The sequence below is a fragment of the Strigops habroptila genome, chromosome 5 (genome assembly GCF_004027225.2).
Source record: "Strigops habroptila isolate Jane chromosome 5, bStrHab1.2.pri, whole genome shotgun sequence".
NCBI classification, from domain to species: domain Eukaryota; kingdom Metazoa; phylum Chordata; class Aves; order Psittaciformes; family Psittacidae; genus Strigops; species Strigops habroptila.
The window spans coordinates 14,259,513-14,284,382 of record NC_044281.2 but is presented as its reverse complement, the minus strand read 5'-3'; the positions used below and the strand labels follow the sequence as shown (position 1 = coordinate 14,284,382).

Below are 24,870 nucleotides of genomic sequence, written 5' to 3'. Positions count from 1 at the left end.
ACTCAGTATAGACAAGATGGTACTTTCCCACAGCAGTATCCATTGGGACTGCCCCTTGACTGCAAAAAACCTTCTTGAAACAAACTCTTCCTTCCACTACCTATAGCTGCAAGGTGGAGATACCATGCGGCTTTGTTCACCTGGGAAAGCAATAGGTGTATATTCAAGATGTTAACATTTGCAGTGGCTTCTTTTCTGTATCAGTGTAAAAAACTGTTTATTTTGGAAGTACTTTCAAGATTAACTCCTGTTGCATAATGGAGTGTAAATCTGTAGTGAAGAGTTCAGTGAAATACTGACTTTGACTGACAGACATGCTACAGAAAGGTGGGAGATATGTAAATTGTTTTCAAAAGGACGCCATGATTTATTTAAAAATTAATGTGGCCATTACTTCCTCTCTTGAGCTAGTTGTGCTAAGCAGGAGTACATGATTTTTCATTCTCAAAATGTACTTCAGCTACTACTTCTGTTTATACTTGAGTTGTCTTATGCAATATGGAAGAAAATCAGTGCTCTTCATCAGAAGGTAGGAGAGGAAAGCATAGAGAGAGAGAATTTTCTTTTGTTCCTTTAGAACAAATTCTTTGTTCCTTTAGAATCCAGGGTTTGTAAAATGTCTTGATTGTCCGGATCTATGGGTTACTCAAAATCCAGGGAAGTCTTTATGAACAGTTGCTTTGGCTGACTTGTCTTAATTGCCTTGAAATGCATGGGAACCTGAAGTCTGTATTGTTACCATGTCACCAGTTCAAGGGGAGTAGTTTCATTAAATGCTCTGACACAGTTTCTGATGTTGCAATTGAGCACATCTATAAAGGCATTGATTAAGTCTATATACTCACCTTAGCAAGAGGTTACTGCTTGGAAGATGTGAGTAATATTTACCTATTTATTTATCCATTTATGTAGAGCCACACAAATAGTTGCACCTTTTTGGTCACCAGTTTTTTTTATGATGTTTATATATCCCATACCATCATCCTTTTGTATTGCAACATTTACGGTCTCAATATTTCTTTTGAAATATATCCCATATATCCCATACCCTCATCCTTTTTTATTGCTGTAGAATCAGCCAGCATTAGGTGAAGATGAAAAGATGAAGGAATCTGAGGGGCAGTAAGGCTGTAGTCGGAATAAATGGAGTCTTGAGCTTGCTCAGAGTAGTTGTATCCACCAGAGCAATTGGTCATAAGTGCTCAGTGTGCTTCTATGCCAACAAGAAAATATGTAACAGACAAACACTTAAAAAAAGTAGCAACCTATGACTGCAGGAGTCTTTTGGTGAGTTTTTGCCATCAGAGCTCCCACTGCTGATGCTCTGCATGAAGAATTGTGTTCATTAGTTTATTCTGGCTGATGTCAGGAATTCTGACAGATGTGTTGTTCCTACTTGAAAAGTAAAGTAGTTTAGAAATATTATTTCATGCATACTTAAAAAAAAAGGTAGATGTGAAGATAAGTTATTTCTTCATGTTGAAGATAAATTGTTGTCTTATTATCTGTAAACAGCTTCAAACTTTGCCCAAGGTTTCCAGTTTGTGATGTGAATTTTCGTACCTTTCATTTAAAGGGCTCAGGACGTCTTCCGTCAGGCAATGAAGTTTCAAAGTGTCATCTTAGAAATCCTTCCTCCATATAATCGAGAACAATATGAGAAGTCTGCTATTGCTCCTCTTTGTTTTCTGGATAATGAAGAAGGAGTTCCAAAAACAAAGATTCCACCTCCTGTTCATCCAAAACCTGCTCTGAAAACAGTTAATCTTTCTGGAGCAAACAGCTTTGAGGCAGGTGTACAGGCAACACTACAACAAGTGAAGAGCCCCAATCTCCCACGTCTGGGTAGAAAGTCATCTTCTCCCTCCCTGTCTCCCCTTATGGGCTTTGGCAATAAAAAAAATGCAAAGAAAATAAAGATAGACCTGAAAAAAGGTAAGTCTTTGGAGATGATATGATTAATTCTACATCATGTTCTCTATAGTGATATCTTTTAACTAAACTAGCAACATTAAAAGTATAAGCAAGTTATTTGCAGTTAAAAAGTTCCAAAACTTCCGAAAGGTAGAGGTCTGTTAACAATAATTTTCTTACCAGACAGCTTTCTCATAAATTTCGGGTGCATGTTAACTAGAATTACTGATCTTTAGAACATCAGATATAATTATGTGGAAGGTATTTCATTAGCAACATGCAGTATTAAGAGATGCTTCAGACTTTTCACAAGTACAGAATAAAAATGTGAACTGTCTGCTGATGACTTGTTATTTTTCTTCATACCTGCTGATTGACCACAGCACTGTTACAAGATTCTTTTAAAGATCTGTTTAAAAATATATTCTGCTCTGTTTCGTGTTATCCAAGGAGCTGATCATAGGTTTACCTGTCTTTCCCTTTTTTTCTGCAGTTTCTTCCCATCTGTATTTATTCAGCTGTCAGCAGGCTGAATTTTGCGTTTATGTCTTTAATTGCTGCTCAATGCAGATGTCTTCCTTTGCATGGAGTAACAAGTTTATGCACATGTAGTAAAATGTGCTTAAGCAGATCCCAATTAGCATTTATATTTTCTGTTTAATTTCTGTCTCTGATTTGGCTGAGAGTTAAATTTGATGCCAGAAGTGGCCCTTTTAAAAACTGTCTGTAACTTTATTCTTTTAACGTGTAATGAATGTAATCAAGCTGTCATTTCTTAATTTTTGTTATTTCTTAACTTAAATCACTCATTTTCACTTCTGAACTCTTCAGCTTTTCGTTAACAAAACCTGCTTCAGTATTTTCCTTATTTTAGATGTAATGCTTTTGATTTTGTAACAGTAATTTGTATTTTTAGAAATTATAGGAATGAGATACTGAGATGATGTTATCTCTGGGTAGCAATCCTGCCCAATATAAAAAGATTTTTGTGGACCCTGCTATTCCTGGGTGATTTTGGTGGCTTATAAGCAGTACGCTAATATTGATTTTTTACTCCCTAATTATTTGTTAAAACATTTATCTGTGAATGCCTGAGGTTGTTTATTTCCAAGCAGCAAACAACTCCACTAATGGAAGCTTTGAAACACTACTTTGTCTTTTCTTAACAGCATGTTTTCAGCAGTTTTTGCATTCGAATCATGTGACATTTTCCACTTCTCACGGAGTTTCAATAAAACCTGCTAAGTTATATTTATGCTCATAAATAAACGATTCTGATTGCTCTGATTTATTTCAAAGACTTGACATTAATGTGAAGGTTGATACTAAAACCACCTAGAGAAAATGTAAACACTTTAAAATGAAAGTTCTCGCTTGTTTTGTATGATCATGGAGTATCCAAAAGTATTTGGATTTGTAGTTTCTGCAGGAGGATTTGAGTGTGTGTTCTGACATTGATAGAATTCTTCTATAGATTGTGCAGAAAATACTCATGTTTACAGCTTTTTGTTTGCTTTCTTTTTTCAGAGCTAACCTGAATGAGTGCCTGTGATATGTTGCTGACATTGTTGACTTACTTTTAATGATCATCGTTTTGTTGTTGAATTTTATGTTGAGAGTTTTTTATCTGACCTCCTAGGTCCAGAAGGACTTGGTTTCACTGTGGTTACCAGAGACTCTTCAGTGCATGGTCCTGGTCCGATTTTTGTGAAGAATATTTTACCAAAAGGTGCAGCGGTAAAAGATGGTCGTTTGCAGTCAGGAGACAGAATCCTGGAGGTTAGGATAGACATCCATTGTATTTGCATTGCTATGTATTGGTTGCTGGTTTGGGCATAAATGTTTTATTTCCTTATACGTGCTACTGATGTATGGCATTACAATTCTTGACCTTGACTTAAAAAAATGTCTCATGGCTTTTGTATTGTTTGTCAACAAGTATTTGACACTGTGATTTGGAAAAAGGTGCTTTTCACAAGGATCAGTGGCTGCTTGAACAGGGGGATATTAATAGCATCATGGTTCTTCAAGCAAATAAATGTATCAGTTTAGAACCAAACATGTCTTGTTTTGCTTTTCACAAGGATCTGTGGCTGTTTGAACAAGGGGAAATTAATAACATCATGGTTCTTAGAGCAGATAAATGTATCAGTTTAGAAACAAAACATGGTCTTCAGCCATGTCCAAAAATCTCAGATTAATATCAAGGTGGTTAAGTGCTCATTTGAAAGCAGTTTTGCTCAAATCTCTCTGTTTAACATTTTTAGATACCTTGTGACTTACAGTCTCCTCTAATGGGTTGTTTTACTTACTAACCTCAAAAAGCTCTTAAAGTAAACAGTTTCAATATTCAGGTCTTGTTTCTGTACTTTTCATCTTCAAAGTGCTTTACAAACTAATTAAGCCTCACAAACCCCCTGCAAGGTGGGTAAGTACTACAGAGCTGCTTTAACAGATGGTGAAAATGAGGGGGAAAAAGGTTAAGTGATTTGTGCAGGGCCAGAGAGGGAGAGAGTGTGGGAGCTGTTGCTAATTCTTCTTTGCTCTCAGTCACTGAATGACACCTGTGTTAGGTGAGGGGCAAATGATGGAAGACAGTCATACAGATATGACATCCTCTATTCTTTTGTGTCTGGTAGGTGAATGGACAGGACATCACTGGCAGGACCCAAGAAGAGCTTGTGGCTATGCTGAGGAGCACAAAGCAAGGGGAAACTGTCTGTCTAATGGTGGCTCGTCAGGAGGAGGCCTTTCTACCTCGTGAGCTGGTAAACTTGTTATTTTTTCCTGACATGTGATATTGAAACAATTACATGTTTTAAAACTAGACCAAGAAACAGAAATTAACTGTTGTTGGCTAAGAAAAGGGTAGCTGGTTATCCAGCTAGTTACCTAGCAAAGGATAACTGTGTAAAGCTTGTATTTGAGAAGTATTTACACTTATATTTGATTTTGAGGGATATTTAATTTTATCTGCTTTAGATGCATTTCCATGCAAGCTGATTTTTCATCCCCAAAATGACATCATAAGCATAACTCACAGGGGAATATTGTAAACTAATTTTGTAACTGTGAGGTCAAGCATGACTGAAAATGGATAATTCTCTTTCAAAAGACTTTAAACCAGAAGTAAAACAAAGTTTAAACTTGAATTTTAAAGTGCATGCAATAAGTCTTGCAGCTTATCAGTAACAAACTAGTGAGGGTGGCTGCCCTCAGCAGATGCATCTTCTAAGCCTGTTGGCAAACTGCAGGAACGGTGACAAATAGAACTCCATTGCATTCCTCACAGATTTTGGAAGCAAGCTTTTACTTGGCTGCTGGTCTTTGACTTAATAGGCTCTTGCATGTCTGATTTTGTTCTATCTCAAGTGGTTAATTTTTACTTCTTTTTTTAACGCCAGCATGAAACTGTTCTCTTTTCTCTCACATACAACAGAGGAGGACTACATCAGTATAAGAGTGCTATCTGATACATACGTGTTTCCTCTCAAAGAAGGTCATCTCTTTGGTTGCCTCTTCCTTATCTTGATTGATGGCTGTACTTGACCTTTCATTAAGAAGTTCTCAGGATAAGGGAAGGACAGCATTTCCTGCTTTTGTCTCACTTTATCTCCTTTAAAGGACACAAACCGCCTTCGTCCTTCTCTTAAGATGCTGCCTTCTTGCCTTTCCTTTTGCTTTAGACCGTTAGCAGGATCTTCTACAGAAGTCCTTTATGATATTTCCTCACAAAACATTGCTGACAGTTTTTCTCTTTTTCCTTGTTACCAGTTGGACCTTGTTGAGGTAAGGGTGTCTGTTGCCTATGGTAGGATAAGAAGCTGGAGGGGAGTTCAGATTCTCTCATGTGAGCCTTTCCTCTTGTGCTACTGGTGCCCAGTTTTTTCTGTAGTACAGCAATTCTGAAGTGTCCTAACCAAACTGGTTTTGTTTTCATTTTGCTTTTTTATAATGGCAAAATATTTTCTGCCCTTTAATTGGACATTCATTGTCAGATTCCCAAAGCACCGAAGCTGGTCATTGTAATACTTTGTTTAGTAAGCCCCAAGCTGGAGATTCAGTATCTATGTGGAGGGAAATTTCTTAGTCTGAAAGTACTAAATTATCTATTATATTTGAGGTTTTTTCCTTCCACCAGCTCTTCTAAACAAGAGATTAGTTTTTGAAAAGGCTACCCATCAACAGTTTTTTCTTGCAGATTTAACTTATAAAACACCTTACTTGGAAAACATACTTTTAAAAAAAGTATGTATTCTTCTTTTCTCTCTCCTATCCCCCAACATTATATGTTATTCTTTATTGTCATAGTACAAATTCTCTTAGAAATTACTGTACCAGTGCGTGGGTATAGAAGACTGGAGGAATCTGAAAGATATTTATAATTTTTACCTGCCACAATTGTATTACCTGCTATTACCTGCTATTAAATTCTAGCCCCTACAGCAAGGATTAACTACCTTTCAAAAGGTGACTTACTTATGACTGGCATGATTGAAATCCAGAAAGTAGCCACATTTATCCTGCTGGCTTGACCTTCGCTTAGATTGCTTTCTCTGCAAAAGAATGATGCATAAGTGATGGCCCTCACTGTAAGGGAGATGACGTGTGAATTCTAATACTGTTCTGTGTTCCTTGTTATCCCAATCAAGAACAATATAGTACAAATGTGAGTTACTGAAATATGCTAGGTAATTTTATGGAACCAGCCCTTTAAAATTAAAGCGCCTTTCAGCAACATCTGTTTGGTAGCTCACAGTAAAAGTGTGGATTACCATACCCCTAAGCTACCAGATGTTGATAATAACGTGATGCTTGTTAGAATTCATGAGATGTCTGAGAATAGTCTCAACAAAGATTAAAAAAAATAGATTAAAATTGGTTTAGCTTTTTTGTTTGTGTTTAGCTTTAGCCATGATACTCATTGGACTAATCCTCTACTACCTCAGAAGTTACAGTGCTGTTTTGATCAAAGAGGAGAAAAAAGCCAGCACTTTAAATGTTTGGTTTTGGGGGGAAAGGCAGTGGATAATCCAATATTTTTCAAGGACAGCTGTAACTGAATGCTCTGGCTATGTAACATGCATGCAGAGTTTACCTAAACACTTGGGGGTTTTGTTAATGCCTGGCAATAAGAGAGTAATTGCTTTATATCAGAATTCTTGTTAGTTTGAGCAGTTCTCCAGGGTCTGCAACCTGAGAAGATATTTTCTTTAGGTTCCCTGTTACCTGTTATAAGGGAAAGGAGAAGGACTGCCTAGTAAAAGTGCTCATTCCCCACAGCTTCCTGGGACAAAGATGCCTCTGGAAGTTGGACCTGCTAGAGGCCGTGCACAAAACCACTCTGAACATGTTGCTCCACGAGAACTGGATTCCTAGATTAATTTCTGGAGGGGATTTGATAGTTGCATGGGCACAAAGCAAATAATGTAACAGAGTAAGTGGTGGCATTTGGTTGCCTTGGTCTCTAATAATACAATTTGACTTTTCCGTGTAACAAAGCTGTGGTTTGGAGAAAGCTTGGTCCCACGAATATTTTCTCTTCAGCAAACTGGATGGGAGCGGAGTTGGCGGGTTTTGTTACTGTGACCTATGCTGATGAGTTGCTAGCACGTAGGAAAATATACTCGGAGTAGCAAACCTTTACCACAGCAGCCAAGAGAAATGTATGTGGGTGAGGATGAATCAGTGTTGCAAACAGGCATTATTAAATTGTAGGCAATTGGGCCTTCAGTTACACTAGCCTATGCAACGTCTGAGAGTTGTACAGTTACATTGCTTGTGCGTAATGAGGGAATAAAATAGAAAACCCAATCTTTGTAGTGTTGTTACTGCTTTAAATAAAGAAAAGGGGGATCTAATGAGGTTTGGAGGTTTTTGGTTGTTTTTGAGATTTTTTTTTTGTAATTGAAACAGACCAGTGAAGTAGAATTTGGACCAACCACAGGCTGTTGTCCTTATTATCCAGTTAGCCAAATGTTCCCAGTAATTCGTGCCAGCTGTTGACAGTGTAGCAGCTGAGTAAGGAGCTGATTTCAAAACTCAGGGGAAGATCCTGATTCACTTAATTACCGCACTCTACAGAGTGGCCGGTGATTAGTGCATTCTTTAAGGTGCATTTGGGCTTTAAACTATGTAACACTGATTGTTTTCTGAAGGATGGTGAATATTACAGAGAGAAACTGGCTTAACTGGACAGATTTGGATTTTCCAGCTCTTATCAAAGAAAATGAAATACACATAAAACTGGCTATCATCCTATTGTGTTTTGAAAATACAATGTTTTGATCATGTGTATTTGTTGCATCATGTGTTTTCTCCAGGGAAACTGTGTGATCTGAAGGTGCCATTTTTTTTAAATAATGATGTAAAGATCACTTACTCCCCTTGTGTGTCTTTATCCCTGTGTTGGTAAAACAGGCAAAGCTACTTGAATGAGAACAGCTCTGGTGTAACCCATTCCACACCATGACCCTATGCAATTCTTTTTTGTTATTTTTCATGAGCCTTCAGGATAGAGGATATGATGCACATAAGCAGAGGAATGTGCCTGTTCTGCAGTTGCTAGAAATAGTATAGCACTGACAATGTTTCAGTGCATTTTGCTTTAAGTTAGAGCACATATATAGTACATGTTTTGCATATATTTCTTTTTTTTTTTTTTTTAAGATAGCTTTGACAGTCTCAAATGTAATCACTATTTCTATGGTTTTTGGCATATTCTTGATCCCTGAAGAATGGAGGAAAAGGAGCAAACCAGCATTTTTACAACAAAAACTAATAGAACAACAGCAATGTATATAATGTAGTAGTTGATCTTTACCTCTGAGTCTTTTTTGGCTTTGTAGTACACATGTACTATACAGGATAGAAGGAAGCAGGATGAGTGGCAAGTTCAATTAAACATTTTTTTCTGCTTTACCATGTGATTAACTTTTATGTTTCAGTCTTCCCCTAGTTAAACTTGTTTGCCTGAAGTGTTGTCCTTTTTGGTTTTAATATTCAAAGCTTAATTTCTGTTGCTTCCTTTTGATTGTTTCTTGCCTTTTTATGTGCAGGAAATGGTAGGTGGAATTTCAACCTAGACTTAACCTTTTTTGCACCTGTTTTGGTAGGTCAAACCAGTGATTATAGTGCTCAATTGAGCAGAAACAGTCAAATAATTTCAGTCAGAAAGTGATTCCAGCAGGTACTAATTCTCTATTAGTACTTGCTGGATAACACTAGATATACTGGATGACACTTGCTGGATAACACTAATTTTGTTATCTCTATTCAAATGCAGGAGAATCTGATGGGGGTGAGGGTGAAGGTCAATATACATGTTGGATTTCAATAACACATACAAGATTAAGTTCTTGAATTGTTCTGCATGATGAACAGAAGGAAATTGTGAACACACATGACATGTTTCATCTTGAATAATTTTATGAACTGTGTAGACTTTAAGGAGTCCTGGGGTTCTTGTTTGTTGTGGGGTTTTTTTTCAAGAACTTTTGAAGGAGAGTGTTTAATTTGGGGTAGGTTCTCTTCATCTGGAATAGTCGAGAAATTAGTGTAGGTTGTATCTACACAAATGTATCTTTGTAGAGTGAAAACATTGTGTAGTACAGCTCCTTCAAAGGTTTTCGGCTTTCATTACGTTTTTCAGAAGATGGTTACTAGTTGATTATAGCTTAGAGTACTGGAAACTGTGCACTGAGGTTTGTTGTTTAGTTACTGTGCTCGTTATGAAAGTCAGTGAAAGATCACTGTCTGGAAGGAATGTGACAGTCCTTCTTGTCACAGCTAACAGAAAGCGTGACATAGAGTATCCCTTTGTCCCAGGTTTTGGTGGGACTCCCTAACTTACCAAAGAGGAATAAATCACTTAATTCATGCATCTTTAAAAAGTGACCTTTTTTTTTTTTTTTTTAATTTGAACTAAATCCAACACTTTTGAAATGCAGAATGAGCTCTCATGTGCTGTGAAGTGCCAATATAGCTACCAATACAGCAAACACGTTTAACGTGCTTTTCTGTGTGACAGTGGTAGTCAACCTTTTCAAGGTTGCAGAGATCTTGCTGCATCTGGTCTGCTATTGCTTTCGCTGTCAAGCTCATCATTGTTACGATCTAGCAATGATTTGTCTTTCACACCTCACTCTTCCTATTTTCCAGCCAATACAATGAACCTTAAAAGGATAGTTTAAAAGTTCTGGTCATAGCACTTATTGCCTGCAAGAACTTCTAATGGTGCTCTGCCTGCTGGTAAAGAAAAAGAGTGGAGACAAGTAAGGAGAAAGCGTAATGTTACTCGTACCATGAGATACTGTATTTGCTTACAGGATTATTGCCAAAACCTCCTAATTTGAGGAATCCTACCTCAGAGCATTGCGAAATGAAAACTGTTTACTTGATAGCATCAGTCTCAGCTCCGTTATTGTCCAAAATTTTTTGGCAGCGCACTTTATGAAATCAGAAGTATGTATACATTAGAATGGAGGCATATAAAACCCGTCTCTTAACAGAAATTGCGTCTCCATACATTTCAGATGCGTTATCCAGATTTACAGTATTTACGTTCAATAAAACCAAAGTATTTGGGCAATTCTTAAATCTTACTGGCAACTCTAGTATCTTGCCATTTACAAGGGTCACCAGCTTTATTCCGTATACCATATGAATATTATTTAAAGTCTCTCTGCCTTAGAATCCATGAAAAAGGTTTTCTTAGGCTGACTTAATGTGAAATGTGTGCTTGTGATGTTTGAAGTAGACATAAAAGAATTAAACACTGCTTATTGCTTTGTTTGCTCTCCCTTTAAAATAGTAACCAGTAAATCAACTAGAGTTGGATTTGTACATCAGTATTGTGACATGCTTGCCAGAAATATATTCTGAAAGTATACAGTAACAGCAATCCTAAATTCATCCTGAAAATACCATGCAGTCTTCCATCTTCATGAGTGATAAGACTTTAGGAGCTAAGTGGCAAGGTATATTAACTGCATAAGGCTCCAGCTCAGTAGGGTGCTTAAGCACATAGTTAACCCCACACATGGGATGAAAATGGGTGTTTTCACAGTAGGGCATACCTCGATTGGGGACTGAACAAGTTAACTGTTCTTCCTCTGTTTCCTACAGTTATGTAAATTAAAAGGTTAAGTGAGACTGCATTTTATAAGTTGAAGAGCAGTGCCACATCAAATTACAAAACACTTTTGCAAAGACACACCATTTCCGTGGGTAAAACTTGCTATGGGATCTCAAATAGGCATGTCAAGCAAACTTGAGAATCTCCGTTTTTGAAGTGTCCTGTGACATCGAATAGTAAACAGTGAAATGTAATGTATCTGTCTTGGATGAAGTGCTATATATAGTCTTGTCAGTTTTCAAAGGTGTAATTCCAGGGAGTCTACATAATTCAAACCAGAACCATTCTATCTAATATGACACAAATCTGTAGTGTACTGTGTTAATGTAAAAAGTATCCAAGTACAGTATAATATATCTCCATGGATTTGCTGTTGGCTTTTTTGTCTTAGCAGGGTGTGCCATTACTGACGATTTAGTTTTTCTTGCAGTATGGAATACAGATGATTTTAAAGAAGCCAATATGAAAGCATCTGTCAGAAATGCTAAAGATGGATACATGCAGCAATGACTTCGGTTATTTACTAGATTGTGACAAGATTACAGCAGTACATTACCTTTGAGTATTATTTCCAAGAGCATTGATATATATCTGTTGCAAATACAGTGTAGATTTTATAGTGAGTAAATGACTGAGCTGTCAGCAAAGTATTTCTTAATTGTGGCTAAGATCTTGGAAAGAGCATAGAGAATAGTGCAGGTAAGGATGTATCATCTTTTCTGCTTTTCTGCAGAAAAAACTTCTTTTTCAAGCTTTTCTGCCAGTAATTGTTATGTGGTGCCGCAATTTAAATGCTGCTCTCTAACTTTTACAGATACTTTTTTCTTTTTTTTTTTTTTTTTATTTTCAGAAATAATTGCAAAAGCATGTAAATGTCTTATTTCCTTCATAAGCCTTTGAAAATAACCCTCTTGGGTCTCTTGCCTTTTGCTCTTGGCTCTGAATGGCACTCCAGGGAGTTGGCATCTCTTATCAGAAATGAGCAGCCAGGCAAGGGGCAGCCAGCATATTGAGACACCATAATAGTGTGTTGGTCAAGGGCAGCAGACAGGTACTGAAAGGTCTCTTGTTGTGTTAAACAAATGCTATTTCCTTCCTGCCTTAAGTGAGAGGTAATTTTTTTGTAAGCTTCTCTTTTGGCAAAAGAACAATGGGGATAAATAAGGCAACCTTTCCAGTGAGAGATATGCATTAGATTATCATAAATCCACAGATCAAAAGTACCGTGGTCAATGAGAACAGGCGTTGTAAGATTAAATAAAAGGACTAATTGAAAGTGGTGTCCCAGGGTAGACAGAGGATTGACACAATATGGAGTAGATATAACCAGGGACTAAGTAGAAAGGGAAAGAAAACAATGCACAGTACTTTTTTCAAAGGTTACAATTCTGTTTGTACTGGTGACTGAGCAGTTTTTGTGTGCTGTGGGAATAAGAGAAGGCTAAAAGTATTTTATGACTGTTCTTTAAAATACTGAGAATTTGTTGGTGAAACTTAATTATATACCAGTAAAATTTTAGGTTGTTTTAAGAATCTTTTATTATAGCCTTTTAATTAAGAAATTGGAGACCTGAGGTCTAGATGTGTGTCTAAAAGTTAAATAAAATCATTGGCAGAACATCAATTAATCGAATGTATCCTGAGGCCCATGAATAAAGACTGAATAAATTCAGTCTGCGTTGCTGAATGTTATTTAGCACATATCGTAGGGCTTTCTGTTCCCAAATCTAGCAAACTCTGTATTCTTTCACCTTCATATAAACTCTTCTGAGCTTTTCTGTCTGGTTTGTGGTGATTCAGTAAACATCAGAATTGATGTTACTGAAGTACCATGCAGGTATCTTGGTAGATGAAAACATTCCTGTCCTGATTTTCTTTGTGAGGAATGGTGCCTGTTTGGTTGTTTGCTCCATTCTGTTTATCAGCTGAGTCTGGACGGCAAGCAGGCAGATTGCCTCTGACTTCTTCTGACTGCTGCATTTGGACCAGGAGAAACTGCCTGGAGAAAAAGAGGAGATTGTCTTCCGCAAGCAGTTGAAGGAGCGCAGGAACTATCTAGATAGAATGCTGGATGGTGCATCCAGGAGGGAGCTTTGCAGCAGGAGCTGGGGCTGGCAGACCCCTATAAATAGTAGGGAACAAACATCACTAAGTTGCAGAGGCAACTGTGAAGAGAAACATGCATATCTAGAGGGGACTCTTCAGAGCTTGTTGCAGCTGAGGAAGCCACTGAAAGATGACAGGCTAAGATTAGTAAAGCTGAAGGAAGAACCTACCCAACAAGGACAAAGTGAGCAGTAGCAAGGACTGATTTTTCAAGTGTTTGGTGTGGGTTTGTGGGGAGGATTTGGTTTTGTGTGTGTGTGGTTTTGTTCTTTTTTTGGTTTGGTTTTTTCTTCACCTGTTTTGCTGTTAAGTATGTTTTATTAATACTTAAGGGTTTAAAATCCATTTTGCTGTCTTCAGTGTACCCATCTTAAAGTAGAAGTACAGGCCAGGCCATCTCAAAATTCTAACCATCTCAAGGTCTTACCACTTGGCTGTCTGGACTTTGTTTTATGCCAAGATTTCTCATTCAGTATAGCACCATTGAGTTACTTACCTATGTCTGCAGTAGGGAATAACTTCAGTGATAGACTGTCATTTAATTCCTGAAGTGCTGAAATGTGATACATTTGTCACAGAAAATACACAATGTGGTTGTTGACTGGATAATTTACAACATTAAACTGTGTTTCCTGAGCTAGAAACATATTTTTGTTGCAGCTGCTTTCATTCATTCTGTGTTTGAGTGAATTCAGATTCTAGGGCAATCTTGGGGTAAGAAATATTTCTAATAGAATTCAAGCATTAGTGCGTTGGAGAGGACTTCCCTTTACCAGACAATAATTCAGCTGATGATGGTTTCTCTATTGTAAAGTATTGATGTCTTGGGATAATGTTTTAACAAAGTCAGGGAAATAGAGACAGTGGGAATCCAGTTGTATGAGTCACTGGCAGCATTTAATATTCATACCTGCATATTCTAGGAACAGGGACCATCACTCATTAAATTAGTTGCCCAAATGAAGCAGTTAATTGATGAGCTGTTAACTTAAGGATGTCTGGAGCTCTTTTGGCCATCAGTAAAAAGGCTTTCCTTGGGAAGAGCACTATCATCAGGATAATAATTTGAAACCATTTAGCAAGTATAGGATGAAATTAAGCTTTTCTAGGTTCTGTTCATCCCTTTTTATTTCTCATCTGGTTTTCTTCCTTTCTGCTGCGTCTCCCATACTCCCATAAAGAAAAGTTTTCAATCTTGTGTTTGCACCAGTGAGTCTTGATGTTGTAGACTGACTACCAGGCATTTGCTATCAGATGCCATATAATGAGTAGCAAATGAAAATGTTGAGGGAATAAAGACAGAGTTTACTTGGTCTGATAATGAATTCATCAATGATTTGTAGATGTGCGTCTCCTTTCCTTTTACCCATCCCTGCGAAATCATTAAAACGTCATTCACCTCCCTCACGGGTAACAATTTTTTTTAAGTACTATTCATCATTATTTTTAAATGAGCTTTTTCTGAATCTTATGGTAAGGTTTGAATATAAAGAAAAAAAAAGACTTTTAGGGTAATTGGACTATGTTGAACTACATGTATGTCCTGTGATAATAAGCCTTATCACTGCTTTCCTTGTAGTACTGGGAAAGACAAAACCACAATATTGGCATACAGAAGGGGCAAGAGTCTGGTGCAGGTGTCATGGATTAAAGTGGAAAAATAGTAGCAGCGCACAGGAACTGCTTGCCTAGGGCACCAGAAAAGTAATACAAACTAGACTGTCCTGAAGGGCTGCAGGAGACATTGCATGTTGGGGACACTGAGAAAAACTTCTGTCCAAATCTGGACAGGATGTTCCATTTGAGTAGAGTTCTGATCTAAGAGTTGTGAATTGGCTGTCAAGGATATGTCTGTTTTGATAAACAGAAGATCGGGCAGAAAATCTTTCTTCTAAAACCTTGAGAAAGTTAAATGCAAAGTGCTTTCGTTAGAAGGCCAGTAAATAGTGAGGTTTTTTTCCTTACACTGATTCTTTTGAAGGAAGTCAGAGCAGGAGTGTTTACAAATTATCATTCTGTATTGTTCACAGTAGTTATGAATTTGTAGGTTTTGGGGGGATTGTGTTCAGGATGTCTCTATATCCACAGCTAAGAAATAAAAGTGACAGATTTGTAACTGAGAATTGTCTACTTCTGGTGAACAAAGACAAAAGCACAAATGAATAACAGATACTGGAGACAAGTGCTGGCATCAAGACAATTGTCAGTGTTGGTGCTATGTCATTTTTATATTTCACAGTTAGGCGAATTGTGTTGACTTAATATGCAGTTACATTCCAGGAAGAATGTGAGCATGATGTGAATTGGGATTGAGGTTTTATAGTCCTAGCACTCTGGCTCACGCGATTCCTATTGTCAGTGGCTGCTTCTCATCAGTGAAAGGGCATCTGAAATAAATGAAAGTTTACTTAGTGGTTACTGTTTCTATTTTTTTTTTTTTTTGTTGCTTCAGGACATTAATTTCTGCTTTCAGTTCTGTGATCTTATTTCTTGTTGATCAGACCACATAATAGATGAACATAGGGGGCTACTCTGGCTACTGAGAAAATATCTGAACTGCTGGCACCTTTGCTGACAATTGCATTGATACTGTATGTACTGCAGCTTAGGCCCTGGAAACAATCCTTCATTAGGTAAAAGGAGGATTGGCCCAGCTACCTCGCTCCTCCTTGTGTGTGGCCTCTACCTTGATAATTTAACATAAGACTTTGATGCCTTTTCAAGCAGCCCCCAGTCGTCATCTTCAGCTTGCACTTGTCTCTGTATTTCCGTTTCATGTTGTTTTTTCCTGTTAATCTTTTAACACTCCTGTTACAAAGAATAAAAAATATCCAAATGACAGGAAACATAAACTAATTAATTGTCTTCAATTTATATGGACAAGGAAGAGCGCAGTAAAACTGGGTGTGATGCATAAGGTTTCTTTCTAGTAATACCTTCCGTGAGCACTTTACTCCATAGTAGGTCTCCTGTCCTAGTTTTTTCTGTAGAGTGCCAGTATGAATATTTCAGGCAAGAATTTGATTTTGTTTATTTTCATTATTCCAGCCTGTTTTAAAAAAACAAAACAGGCAAACCTCCACGCCCTCAACAACGTACAACCCTACAAAACTGCAGATATAGGGTACAGTAAGAGAAAGCTCTTTCTGATCTTCCCTAGCTACGGATACTTGACTTGGCAGTCTTGTAAACAGCAATCTAATCTAGGAAAAATTGTGGGATCGGCCTATACCAGGAGGAAAAAAACCCCAAGAAACCTCTATGGATTAAAAGTATGTACGAAGGGAATTAGTGCAGAATAAGTTACTGCGTTTTCAATTCTCGTCCTCGCTTTTGTTACACCAGCTTCCCTCTGTAGACAGGTTTCAGGGAAGGATAATTTTTTAAGGATGAATCTCAATTTTCAGAGGGGAGTGGGATTTAACAGTACAACTATCGTTACAGTTTGTGAGCTGCATGTAAAGATGTTGAGATTTTTATAGCTTACATTTTTAATGCAGCTGTGTTTAAAATAAATATCTTTTCTATATTCTGCTGCAACATCAGTTTTATATCATGTGGAGCTAAGCTATTTTACCTTCTCTTTAGCCATACTTGTAGGTATCATTAAAAATAACAGTTTAAGACAGATCGTGACAAAACGTCAGCTAAATGCGTTGGTTTTTATAAGGCCGTTTCTTCAAGCTACTTTCTGAAAAAGAGGACTATTTCTTGTCTTAGGAACCTATAGATACAACTCATTTATCCATTGTCTCTGCCCACTTTAACACATGTTTTCATCCTTGTTTTCTCCAACAGAAAGGAGAGCCAAACTGCAGTATTCTTTCTCCAGAAACCACAGAGCAGCTGACCTTTGAGATTCCTCTGAATGATTCTGGATCTGCTGGACTTGGTGTGAGCTTGAAAGGCAACAAATCACGGGAGACTGGAGCTGATCTTGGGATTTTCATCAAATCAGTTATTCATGGAGGTGCTGCTTTTAAGGTATGGAAGAAACCCATCAGATGATGACTGCATTGGATTTCTGATGTTTCTATATTGAGTACTGAATGTCACTTGATCCTAGGAATTAATAACTTTCTTCACTCATTCCTTTAGGTGAACTGCAAATCTACTATTTTGTCCCAAGATTCTGGTGGTGTGCGTGGTAGGGTTTGCCCCAAGGAAAGTGAATTGGTGGAAATTTTGCAGGGCGTTTGGATGCTCTAGGAAATGGGGAAGGGGTGAAGGATAAGGGGGTGAGTGTATGAGGAAAGGCTGCCTCCCAGCTTCCCCACAGCTTTCAGAGGCGCATGGGAAAGTTTGTGTGCTGTGAGGCTCAATGGCAGATATCTACATTTATTGTCTATCTGCACTGGTTTTAGCCCTCCCAAAGTGATACAGACAGACCCACAAAAAACAATCAAAAGATAAACTTCTTCACAAAAATTAGAAATTGACAATTCTGTGAGGTTAAGGAACATGAATTTAATTTGTGCTGTAAATTAAAAGCTAGCTCATCATTTTCTTGCTTTTTTATTCGAAATATTTTTCACCACTGTGGTAAAAATGTGACTTGGCTGAGCCTGGCATCCATTATGCAGGTTACCAATTGTTCCTGAGGTGGATTGAATTGGTAATATTAAATCGGTAAATGAAAGTGTTTGAATTGTTCTGCTGCCTCTAAGGACTATACAAGGACTGTTGTGCATTTTTATGATTTAAAAAGTATTTGAATTATTTTCTAATTTTTAGGAAAAACCATTGACTGTGGGTTTTTTCCCAAATAATACTTGAAAAAGGGAACTTTCTTGAAATTAGAAACAAGAGTGTTAATCTTTCAGGGCTAGTATGTTTAACTTTTGTGGATCATAGTGTAATTTTTTTTCTCTTGTGTTATCTCAGCAATTCCTCACTGTTCTCTTTTCTGTAAAAATACCTTTTAATTCATTGTATTGTAAATTCCTCTACTGACATCAGCCTGCTGAGTAAGACAGTTCACAGCATTAAAACTTTCATGATCATCTATTTACAGCAGCTAGTAAATAGCAGTAATCAAGATTTAGCTTTGATATGAATGTTTAATACTTCCCTGCCTCTATTATTTACCTGTCCTAGTCCCACAGTTATTTCAAAGCTCAGATCTTCTCAAGTATAACTGAGCTTAGTACATGCAGTTCAGAATACTGGCTGTGGTTAACTCAGGGCTAAAAGACAACTGAAATAAGCTCATCTACTTGGTGTCTATCAGAAATTAGGGCTGGATAAACTCAATTTATGTGCATGTCTGCTATGGACTGCAACTCATTTTACTGTGAAAATGTGACTGCCCTCCTTGCTTTCCCAGGTTTGTGTTTCCTGAGCGATTGTCCACACCAGTTGCTGTGACAATCTGTATTGCCACAGATAAACTTATTGTTTTGAATAGCAAAGCTTGTGGAGCCATATTCTGACAGCACTAGTGGGCTGGCTTCCTAACGTGTTACATCATAGACATATAAAACAACCTTTTCTAGCTCTGTATGTTTACTATTCTCTGTTCTTCCATAGTTACTCACTCCAAAGCTTGGCTTGAGGGATCTGCATACTAATAAAGCAAGATTTCTGTGCTCACACCAAAGTAAACAGGCAACTGGCACAGATAGTCACCATGTCCAGAAGATTATTTTGTCTTGTGATAACCTGTGGTCCTGTGACCTATTCTCTGTTCTACCTTGTTATAACCCTTTCACCTCTTACAGCTATGTAGCAATAGATCTGAATGTAGGCTCCAGAGCAAATGAGGTAGTAGCTGAGGCTCTAGCTTCAGCCAGAACTGCTGAGAGAATCTTTCTGATGTGTTTTATACAAGTACTCACAGAATACAGTCATTCTGGCAATGTCTTAAGAACCACAGTTAACTGTTGCATATGGATGGAGAACAGCTGTCTTTGTCCTGTCTAATGACCTTTATATAGAACATAATCAGTGAGTATTAACAACTAATAAAATTTCTTGTATCAAGTTAAAAAATGTGCACATATTTGTGCATAAATATTTAAAGATGTCCTTACTGTCCTTATTTTAAATATGTTCTTCTAGCAAGTTGTTTGTTTTTTTTAAAAAAGCCTTTCTTTCCAGCTGGTAGTTGTCCAGAGCATTTTCCCATGCTGTTCATTGTAACTCTTTGAAATAGGGTATTATGGATTTAGACATGTGCATTTGCTTTTCAATGTACATAGTTTTCTTGGGAAACTATCACAGGAGGAAATCATAATGGTCACTGACATGAGAATTCTCTCACTTTTTCTCACTTCTGCATTTAGAGTTTGCTGATTGAACCATTATGTCCCTTTTTAACCTCTTTTTGCAATTTTGAAGTGTCTATTTTTTTAACATCCCTAAGATAAAGAGGTTACTAGAATACTTTATATTTATAATTATGCAGAGCCTTTCATGTGAAGAAAACAAACATTTGACTGAGTTTAAATGCATCGTCTTTCCCCATAACTTTAGGGATTTCAGCCTTCATGTTCATCTTGAGACATCTTGGCTTTTCACTTGTGATGCATTCCTGATGATGAGGTACTTGGTGCCTACTGCAGCTGAAATGCAGCAGGGCATTTATTAGAAAAAATAATGGAATATTTTGTGTGTGCATTTGTTCAAATCAAACATGGTGTAGCTTGAACCTCCTTGGGGCTTTTGAGTGCTGTTGCTTGTTGTGTGCAGTGTGTGGGGAATTGGATGATTCCAATAAATGCCATCAAGGAATTTCTTCTAAGAGAAACATCATTGATGTGATGAGGGAAATAACTAGGTGCGCTTCAATTAAAAACAGAAGTCCACAAGGAATGCGGCATTATATCTCCCTGCTCTACTGTAAAAAGTGAGAGTCTTGTGACTGACTGCCTGAATATGGTAGCCACGTGGTGTATGGTTCTACCCATTGCTGTGAGTCTCCATTAAAATAATGATTCTTTTGAATAAGCAGGGGGAACAGTAACTTCACCCTTTAATAGATTAGCTCACTTGCAGTGTCAAAGATGGCATTTGAAAACTGTTTTGCTGAAGTGCCAAATGTTTTTCTACTTGGAAGCCACAAAGAAACCTACCTTTCAGAGACGAAAGAAAAAAACATGTTAAAACAACATTTACTTTGTTTTGAGCCAAGCAGATTGTCTTACAGTTCAGGCTTCTAAACCAGGCCGTAACACCAGTGATGTGAAAATCTGTGAGTGGAAACTGTCTAGACATTAGGATTATTTTTTCTTTTCAGTCTTTAAAATATCATGTGTGAGCATGCATGCAAACAGTGTTCAACTGTCTTCCAACCTACCTCGTACAGGTGACTTGGCCAGTGTAGCTGATCAGCATTTATAAAGCATGCATCCTTTTTTTTTTTTAACTCCGATCATAGCTGAAGTGTTGAATTCCAGTTGAATTTTGCATTAAAATGAAGCATGTAATAGAGTGGGAAGAAGGGAGATGCATCTAAAGAAGTTCTTCAAGAACTGACATTGTTTAAATATAAATAAACACGAAGTCTTGTACAAAAGTATTCCAAGGCTAATTAAAAGTCAGGCCAGTTCTGAGCTTTCTGAGACTGCAGTGATTCATTTAAAAACACATATTGTGTTCAGGACAGTTGCGTTGTCAATAGAGGTAGTCATGGCAAGATGCATTTGACATTGTATTTATATATACTTTAGTAAGAAGCTTTAACGTATATTCATACATGGGAGTTCATCCATAGAAAGGAAAAAAAGTAATCTGATAACCTGTGAGACTGTAGGAGGAGGATATGAGGACCTGTAAAATTTTGAAAGTCTTACAGAAACTCACAAAGAATAAATTCTTTTTTCCTTAAACTCCTGTTGCCATGAATGGCTCCATTCATTTCAGCAAATTTTGATAGAACACAAAGGAATTGCAACATGTGCAAATAATAAAACTCCCTGTTCAACAATGTTAACTCTACTCTCCTTAAACTTTAGCATGTGTGATGGCATCATTTTGTATGTAGAGAAAGGGTGGGGTTAACCTATTGACTTTGGCTGTGTGTAAATTTAAGTTGGCATGAAATATTCAGCAAAGAGATGGGAGAGGTTTCAGTATCTTTTCCAAATGGCATTGCTGTTTCCTATCCTCCATTCCCATACCCTCCTGAGAAAAGTTTTATTTCTCTTCATTTTCCTTCCCTTACTGACTCATCTTCCAGTTCTGTCTTTCCATCTTCTTGTCCCTCACAGTTTATTTTGGATTCTGGTATATGCTGTTCTTCTTCAGCTCTGTGGCTGTTCATACTCTGCCATAGTAATGATGATATCCAGTTCCAACAAAAATATCACTTACTAAAGCTGGGTTTGTCACTGCTGCCGTAACTTACTTGAGCACAAATGACTTAGACTTGGCAGCAATAGCCGAAGAGATAATTGAACATCTTAGTGATAGAAAAAATAAAAATCAAAAAGTATATGTGGTTTTGATTACTTAGCTGCATGAAATATGTAAATAGTTCAGACAAATACTTTATGAAGAGTATGTAGTGAACTTATGAGCGAATCAGATTCGTTTTAACTAAGCAATATATTTCTGTCCAAGTTCTTTCCCTGCCATTCTTTCTTTACTGCCCTTCTGTACTAGATATCTCCAGTTTCTTACTCTTTCTCTTCCTTCTTTGTCTTATGCCAACCTTATAATTGTGAACTTGACTAGCCTTAAAAAGAAATTCTTGTCTCTTAATTAAATAGACCTTATCCTCTTGTTAAAGAGAGAGAAGTCCATGGCACATGCATTTATGAAAAGAAACAAATCACAGATAATAATGGCAACAGCAGTAGGATTCCTAAATCACAAAATAGCAGTGCCCACAATTTTATTACACCCACAAATGTCAGTTAACCTTGGCAATGAAACTGAATGACTTTTTTTCAAAGCATAGGCTACTTGATATGGCTCAACCGCAATTTTGTTATTGACAGCAGGTTTAGATGTTAAAATACTTGGATGGCATTAATTAAAATAAGGATGCTTAAGCCTTAACCATTCTGAACTGAGAACACTACCCCATATGGTGGCATGGTGATTGTGACAAGATAGGCACTAGTGAGACTATAAGACAAAATTTTTGGAGCTGATTCTTGCCAGACCCTAATAGCAGATAATAATGCATGGAAAATAACATTGCAGTACTCCTTCGTGTTTGCGCTGGAGATACTAACAGGTACCATGTGGGTCCTTTTAACTAACTAAATGCTTCTTTTCCTGTTTTATTTTTAGAACTGACACAAATTAAATTGTACATGCAAGAAAAACAGCAGTGTGTGCATGCACTTCTGTGTTTGTAATTGCCCTATGAACTCTTCCTGAAGTAGAGTAGAAGAAGGAAAAAAAAAAAAGGCCAATTAATGGCCACAGGTTTTTCTGGTACTATGCAGTCTCTTGTTTCTTAAGTTTTAGAAAGTAATGTCTGATTGCCTGCATCTTGCTTTCCTGTACATAACTCCTCTGCCTAATAATGTATAATTTTTTAACATTTTGGTTTTGTTTTTTGCTTGTAGGATGGTCGTTTGCGAGTAAATGATCAGCTTGTTGCAGTAAATGGGGAGTCACTTCTGGGCAAGTCAAATCATGAGGCTATGGAAACACTGAGGCGCTCCATGTCCATGGAGGGGAACATTCGTGGGAGGATCCAGCTGGTAGTTCTCAGGAGACTAGAGGTGCAGACAGAGGTGAAGCAGTAAATGCATTTATTAGATAAATGTCTTTCCTGGTGCCAGTGTTTCTTCGTACAAGAGATGATGGCTAAATCTTGGTCACACAGAGCTCATCCTGTGTGATTCACTCCGCAGAGTGAATTCTTGACTTCCTGGTCTTGCTGTTTCTGTTGAGATCAGGCTAAAAGTTGCCTGTTATTTTTGTGTGTATGTGTGTTCTTCTGGTCCTGTCCCCCCACCTTTTTTCCATTTTTTTGGGTTTGTTTTTTTTTCTTTTTTCTTTTGACCATCAAGGAATTCATATTTTACTTTCTCTGGTCAGGTAAAGTCACCCCTTCAGGATGGGTTTCTGAGTTGATTAACATAAAACTTGCGTAAGTTAGGTAACAAAATAAGAGAAGAAAGAAATTTTAATGGTTATGTTTTCTAGACCTCATAGAAATGTGCACACTCTTCGTCTCACATAGACATATGTGTGTAAATATAATGACTGCCCCACCCCAGTTTTAATTTTGACCCTAGCATAAAATTTTAGTAGTTTTTCAACATCTGTGCAGTTCCTTAAAATAAAAATACATGAGAGTGGATTTGGATTTTTAAAAGGTTGTAATAAATCCCTTTATAGAATTCCAAGAGATGATTTCAAGATTCTTATTTAATAAGCATAGCTGGAACATTTTAAGATATTAAGAACAATCATGTTTGTGGGTACATCTGCATAAAATATCAGACAGGAAAAAAGAATGTAGGTCTATTTTGGTATCATTAACTTTTAATATTTTCCTGGTAATTTTCTATTTGATTTCCTACCATCATCTATTGATTGACTGAGAAATAAATTTAGAAGTATATTACTTTCCAAACTTTGGGAGGACACTCTGCAAAGGCCTCACTGATGTCAATCATGCCAGGAAAATATGAAAAATATTCATTAGGAATTTTGGAATCTGTTAGAGGAAGATACATTTTTGCTTTCCTTTTCTATGTGACATAGCATTATGCTGTAAGGAAAAATTATGAGGTGTATGTTATATTTATTGTGCAGTCTTGTGACATAAGAAAGATCGCTCACCTTCAAATAAAGCTCACTCCTGCAGGTTTTCTTCATTTAACAAAAGCCAAAATTTAAAAAAGAGAAACTTGCTCTCAAACATCAGATTGACCTTATGAAAGTTGAGACTGCTTTTTATAGTTAAGTGTATAGTTTTGTATATTATCCAGATATATGAAAAAGGTAAATAATCTTGACTCATGCCCCATGAAGAATGCGTAATGAAGTCTTGATTGAATAGAATTCATTTAATTTTTATAGGGTAGTCTTTAGGTTCAATTGTAATTCCATTTGAGTCTGGAGACCATAGCAGAAATGGATTGTTGCCCATTCTTCCCTTTCCCCAAAACAGCTTCCTGAGTACTGCATCTCAGCTTGGTAGAAGGAGAATATGTTTAGAAATGCATTATTGTTTTTATTGGTCAGGACACTAATGGAGGTTTTCCATGACAGTTGTGTTTTATAAGCTGAACACTCTAATTAGGCTGGTTACTGATCAGTTGTTAGGATATTGATTGTGTCATTTATCAAAGAGCTGGAAAAGCAGATTTGTTGTTGATGTTAATTTAAGGCTCCCTATCCCACTGGGTACAAGTCTTCAGTGTAGTAGTGGTTGAGATGTGGCAAGGCTTAATTTAGCTATCAGTATCTTATGTAAACTACAGAATTTCCAGTAACGAGAAGAAACATGATTGTCAGTGGCTGTGTGGTGTGTGTGTGTTTCTCTACGGAAGTTCAAAATAGTTTTTTCAAATACCTCATGCTGCACTGAAAAGGAGGAGAAAATGTTGCATGTGCTCTGTCCACTAGGACTACATTTGTAGCCATATTGTCACCATGAGTATCGCAGCATTAATTTGTGTTCTGAGGTGCATTTTTTGCCCATTTTATTATTATTTTCAGTTGTTCTTATCCCATTATTATTATTGTTGTTTCTATTATTATTATTATTCAGCTTAAAAGGCAGGTTGCAAGGTGATGTAACA

General features: G+C 37.1%; 1 protein-coding gene across 1 annotated transcript in view; it reads left to right on the top strand.

The window, feature by feature from the left end:
• The window catches only part of PARD3B (par-3 family cell polarity regulator beta), a 416,125-nt gene that overhangs the window by 194,677 nt on the left and 196,578 nt on the right, over positions 1 to 24,870 (top strand). Inside the window, exons 8-12 of the mRNA XM_030485475.1 lie at positions 1,577 to 1,935; positions 3,554 to 3,693; positions 4,554 to 4,682; positions 16,955 to 17,140; positions 22,678 to 22,848. Of these exons, the coding sequence (XP_030341335.1) occupies positions 1,577 to 1,935; positions 3,554 to 3,693; positions 4,554 to 4,682; positions 16,955 to 17,140; positions 22,678 to 22,848 (985 nt within the window). The remainder of the gene's footprint in view (positions 1 to 1,576; positions 1,936 to 3,553; positions 3,694 to 4,553; positions 4,683 to 16,954; positions 17,141 to 22,677; positions 22,849 to 24,870) is intronic.